The sequence below is a fragment of the Tachysurus vachellii genome, chromosome 13, assembly GCF_030014155.1.
Source record: "Tachysurus vachellii isolate PV-2020 chromosome 13, HZAU_Pvac_v1, whole genome shotgun sequence".
Taxonomy (NCBI): Eukaryota; Metazoa; Chordata; class Actinopteri; order Siluriformes; family Bagridae; genus Tachysurus; species Tachysurus vachellii.
The window spans coordinates 23,123,675-23,128,968 of record NC_083472.1 but is presented as its reverse complement, the minus strand read 5'-3'; the positions used below and the strand labels follow the sequence as shown (position 1 = coordinate 23,128,968).

The 5,294-nt window shown below is 31.6% G+C and overlaps 2 protein-coding genes across 2 annotated transcripts in view; both read left to right on the top strand.

The window, feature by feature from the left end:
• Window positions 1-802, top strand: part of LOC132855700 (uncharacterized) — a 15,538-nt gene extending 14,736 nt beyond the window's left edge. Inside the window, exon 4 of the mRNA XM_060884868.1 lies at window positions 389-802. Within this exon, the coding sequence (XP_060740851.1) occupies window positions 389-792 (404 nt within the window). The 3' untranslated portion in view covers window positions 793-802. The remainder of the gene's footprint in view (window positions 1-388) is intronic.
• A 1,887-nt stretch (window positions 803-2,689) lies between these two features.
• Window positions 2,690-4,412, top strand: LOC132855702 (uncharacterized). Its single transcript, XM_060884870.1, has 6 exons — window positions 2,690-2,853; window positions 3,035-3,418; window positions 3,605-3,721; window positions 3,807-3,896; window positions 3,976-3,998; window positions 4,166-4,412. The coding sequence occupies exons 1-6, from the start codon at window positions 2,811-2,813 to the stop codon at window positions 4,265-4,267; spliced, it is 759 nt and encodes a 252-aa protein (XP_060740853.1). The 5' UTR covers window positions 2,690-2,810; the 3' UTR covers window positions 4,268-4,412.
• The last annotated feature ends 882 nt before the right edge of the window (window positions 4,413-5,294 follow it).

The window sequence follows — 5,294 nt, the reverse complement described above, 5'->3', positions numbered from 1 at the left end:
AAACTCTGTGTGGTTTGCTTTATTTCCATTTATTATAAATAGACCAAATCACATGGTATATTTTGGGGCGTGTTTATTACAGACCAGCTGTAGTATAAATGAAATCCTTCCATGTGTCAGATTCATAATCTGCTGATAAATGAGATATAAAGGAATCATAAAATGACTCGATTCTGGATTTCAGTTCTGCTCTTTAGGACCATGTGTGAGTATTTTTTATTTTGTTCTGTTTATTAGCTCGTTAGGATGATTTTTTAGGGTTGAATTATAGTTCTAAAACTAATTACTGCTGCTAGTTAATCTAACACTAATCTTTTAAAATGTCTGAAATATTATGTCTATTTTATTTGTTGTTTTCTTTACCTAATTATTGCATTATTTATTCTAGATACAGTCGAGTCTTATAAACGTTGTGTTACTACAAAATCCCCCCCAAATCCAGATGTTTATCAGGCTGAAGAAAAGCTCAGTGTGAATATCGGAGCCTCGGCTACTCTACAGTGTTGTGTTTTAGGAATAGAAAACGGAGAAGTTATCTGGTTTAAGCAACAAAATGAAAAACAGCCTCAGGTTATAGTCAGATTCTTTAACACAGCTGGAGAAATGTTTTACAAAGAATTCCAAAATTCTCGTTTTCAAATTAAAAGGTTTGGACACTGCTTCAATTTGACCATTTTAAACACCACCCTGTGTGATGAAGCCACATATTACTGTGCACTCGTGTCTACTGATGGAACTCGTTTACAAATGAAAGGTAGGATTTCTACTGAAACGAATGATGGGACTGATTAAATGTTGTAACGTTTTATTCTTCATCAACATTCTCAACATTCAACGATATTCAGATTTAAATTTTAGTGACGTGTCTTGATAAACGTTTGTAGGTGAGCGTGTTAACGCTGAAACATCTAAAGCAACTCTGTGTGATAATTCAGTGGTGTGTGAACCAACACCGCATGGAAACAACACTAACACCGACACACGACACGACACAGATAACATTTCTTATAGCTTTATAAATCATATAAAATCATCAATACTTGAGCACATAACAGTATTGATTAATGATCAGATCTCTACATCGGACAGCGATCGGTTTGGGATCGGCTTTGGGTTTGTGCTCATTTCTGATTTTCTGTCTCACTTATTTTATACTGAGGCGAAGAAAAAGTGATAAAAGTAAGTGTTTTTGACATCAGATTATAATCAGTTTAGTTCTGTAAAAATGACTAACAGTTTTCTGAATTGATAATGAATTCTCCAGAAAGGAGGAAGGTAAATTTTAGATTATAGTCATGGATCTACATCTTTTTACTGTATTTGCTTCTACATTCATGTACTGCTACTTATAATTTATATTTAATATAATCTCACTTTAATATGATCTGTTGCTCTGTACAATTTAAGACATATTTTATAAATGAATCTTTTTTTTTTTTTTTTAGAATTCTCATTTCGACACTTTGACTTATGCAGCATTGAAGAGAAGTGAATTTTGCTTGTCAGACAATTTGGTGTACTTCGAAGTGATGTATATGAAACTGTAATATATAAAATAACTGATAATAATTGTTGTTGTTGTTGTTGTTGTTATTGTTATATCTTCCAAATGATTATAAATAATCAATTAAATGCGACATGCAAATCTGTGTATCCAGATGTATTTGCAAAAAAGTGATATATGTTTTTATATTTTGAATATATGTAAAATGTGAAATTAATAAAAGTGAAAAAATAAAATATCAAACATCTGAAGTGATGACTTTTATAGAATATAAAAATAAATATTAACGAATATTAAGGGTTAAGGGCCTTGTTCAGGGGCCCATGAGGGGCAACTTGGTGGACCTGGTCAGATTCTGATCAGTAGTCCAACCACTGAGCCACCACATCTCTAAAATTAAAACAAACAAACAAACAAACAAATAAACAAATAAATAAATAAATAAATCATTTAACTATGAATTTTTTTTGTTCTTTAATTTTGTTTTGACTTTATCACAGTAATTTTTTAAATGTATTTAAAGTTCCATTCACACATTTGTCTTTGATAATGTTTACCTCAGAATATAAAAGTAAAATATATATAAAAGTAAATATATATATATATATATATATATATATATATATATATATATATATATATATATATATATATATATATATATTTCTGATATATATTTCATAATCAGCTGCTCAGAGACAATTGGTCACCAAGATAAGTGCTAAAATGTATAAAATACAATAGAAATTAGAGTAGAATTACAATTAAGTAAAATTACAATAAAGTAGAATACAATAAAATGTCTAACAATGTTGAGGTTATATTTGTGCTTCGTGTCCAATCAGAACTCAACACACTTCCTCATTCCAGGACGCTGACTGTTATGTGTTCAGGGTCAAATCTGTGTGCAAGTCTTTATATACGTTTACTTTATAAACATTTATTTATACATAATGAGATTAGTGAGGAGTAAAAACACACAACAGTGAGATGTTAGTGTAGACACACGTGAGTGTACGAGTAAACCACATTTATCATTTGATCACATCATCTATATTATAATATCTCTGTACAACAACACAAAACAAACATGGAAAAATGTGGTGTAGATGTAGGCAGGTCAGAATACCACATGATTGTGTTAAGTACCCTTTCTTTTAAATACAACCAATCACATGTCATATTCTGAGCATGCTCAGTACAGACCGCCTGTAGTATGAATATAAAATCAAACCGTGCTTCAAGTGCATTCACATTCTGTTAATAAATGAGATACAAACACTGTAGAATTGATAAGAAATGAACAATGAGCAGTTTCTGGATTTTACTTTTCATCTTCAGCACCATGTGTAAGTAATATGAGCAAATTATCTCCATCTAGTTTGATGTATTTTGAAAACAAGTTTATTACAATAAAAGAAAATGAAGTTGTATATGGAAGGAATTTCAATATTTTTTCTTTAATCATGTGTTTATTATTGATTTTTAAAATAAATTTATCCCTTAATTTATGTACTTCTGTTGTTCTAGACATGGTCCATCCTGGTAGACACTGGGTTACTGCACAATCTGTTACAAAGCCACCAGTTTATCAGCCTGATAAAGAGCTCAGTGTGAATATCGGAGACTCGGCGACTCTACAGTGTTGTTATGATTCTCAGAATGTAGTTGGAATAATAGACTTGTTTAAACAACCAAACAATAAAAAACCTCAGATTGTAGTCACAGTGTATAAGACTGCTGGAGAAGCTTTTCACACTGGATTCAAAAAGTCTCGTTTTCAATTAGAAAGATCTTCAAACTGCTCCAATATTATAATTTTAAACACCACTCAGTCTGATGAAGCCATGTACTACTGTGCAGTGAAGACATCCATCACTGTGTTTGGAGATGGAACTTATTTACAAATTAAAGGTAGGATTCTGAGTTGATTCTGAATGTTTAAGCTCCTGGTTTAATGTAGTGATATTTTCCTGATGACTGTTAACATGTTCAACCTGGAAGATAAATAATAGTGAAGTAGTGAAATGTTAACTGTGTTTTCTTCAACAACACTGAGTTACAGACTTTTACTAAGTGAATCCTGATCAATGTTTATAGGTGATCATGTTACTATTGCATCAGAAACATCTAAAGCAGCTCTGGGTAATTATTCAGTGGTGTGTGAACCAACACTGCATGGAAACAACACTAACACCAACACACAACACAACACAGGTGAGATGTCAGTGTTTTGTACTAATCTAAATATAATGTGGTGAAATAACAGAATCAGAAATGATCAGATCTCTACATCGGACAGTGATCGGTTTGGGATCGGCTTTGGGTTTGTGCGCACTTCTGATTTTCTGTCTCACTTATTTCATACTGAGGAGAAGAAAAGGTGATAAAAGTAAGTGTTTTTGTCATCAGATAATAATCAATTCAGTTCTGTAAAAATGACTAACAGTTTTCTTTTTTCTTCTTAATAGTGAATTCTCCAGAAAGGAGGAAGGTAAGTTTTAGATTATAGTCATGAATCTACATCCTTTTACTGTATTTGCTTCTACATTCATGTACTGCTACTTATAATTTATATTTAATATAATCTCACTTTAATATGATCTGTTGCTCTGTACAATTTAAGACATATTTTATAAATGAATCTTGTTTTTTTTTTAGAATTCTCATTTCGACACTTTGACTTATGCAGCATTGAAGAGAAGTGAATTTTGCTTGTCAGACAATTTGGTGTACTCTGAAGTGATGTATATGAAACTGTAATATATAAAATAACTGATTATTATTATTATTATTATTGTTGTTGTTGTTGTTGTTGTTGTTGTTGTTGTTATATCTTCCAAACTATTATAAATAATCAATTAAATGCAACATGCAAATCTGTTTATCCAGATGTATTTGCAAAAAAGTGAAAAAATTTAAACACAGTATGAGTCAGTAAAGTCTATATAAAGCAGCAGAATTGCTGTATATGATAATAAATGAATAAATTTGATTATAGATTAATTCTGTTTACATTAAGCTTGTAATTATACATATTAAATAAATTTGCACATATTAAATATTAAAGTATTTTTCTGTTTCCTTTTAATAACCTAAAAGACAGAGAACTTTGTAAAACTCTTTTATATGACGACAGTGTTGCACTTTGTGTTGATTTTATTGTATGATCTGTATGACTCTGAACTGCTGAAGACAAAATAAATGTACAAACAATTAAATAAAAAGAGTGTTGATATAAAATTTGTTACAAAACAGGAAGTGTGTCGGATTCAACGCTACTGTATGTAAAGCTATGTGATCGTTATAGTAACAGGGGGCGGGGCTTGTTTTATTAACCCATCTGAGCCCTGAAGGTCTTTGACTTTTTCATGACTAATAAAGAAGCTGTTAGTGAGTCTGTTGCTTGTGGCTTAAATGCTGCAGTGTCTCTTATCACATGCTAGCAGGCAGAAGACTCTGTGGTGTGGTTAGGACTGTGCTGGAGAAGCTGTACACTGGGCTGCTCACACATCTTGTCTCCAGTTTCACTGCAGCGCCACCTACATCACAAACCTTCAATCAAAAGGAACGGAGATTTAGCCTACAGAGCAGCAGCATCGGGTCAAGTCAAGTCAAGTCAAGTCAAGTCAAGTCAAGTCAAGTCAAGTCAAGTCAAGACAAGACAAGAAGCTTTTATTGTTATTTAAAGCATATATAGCTGACGTAGTACATAATGAAATGTAATGTTTCTCTAGGAATATGGAGCTACACAGAACAACCCAGATCTAAGGACTTAAAGTAAGATTTA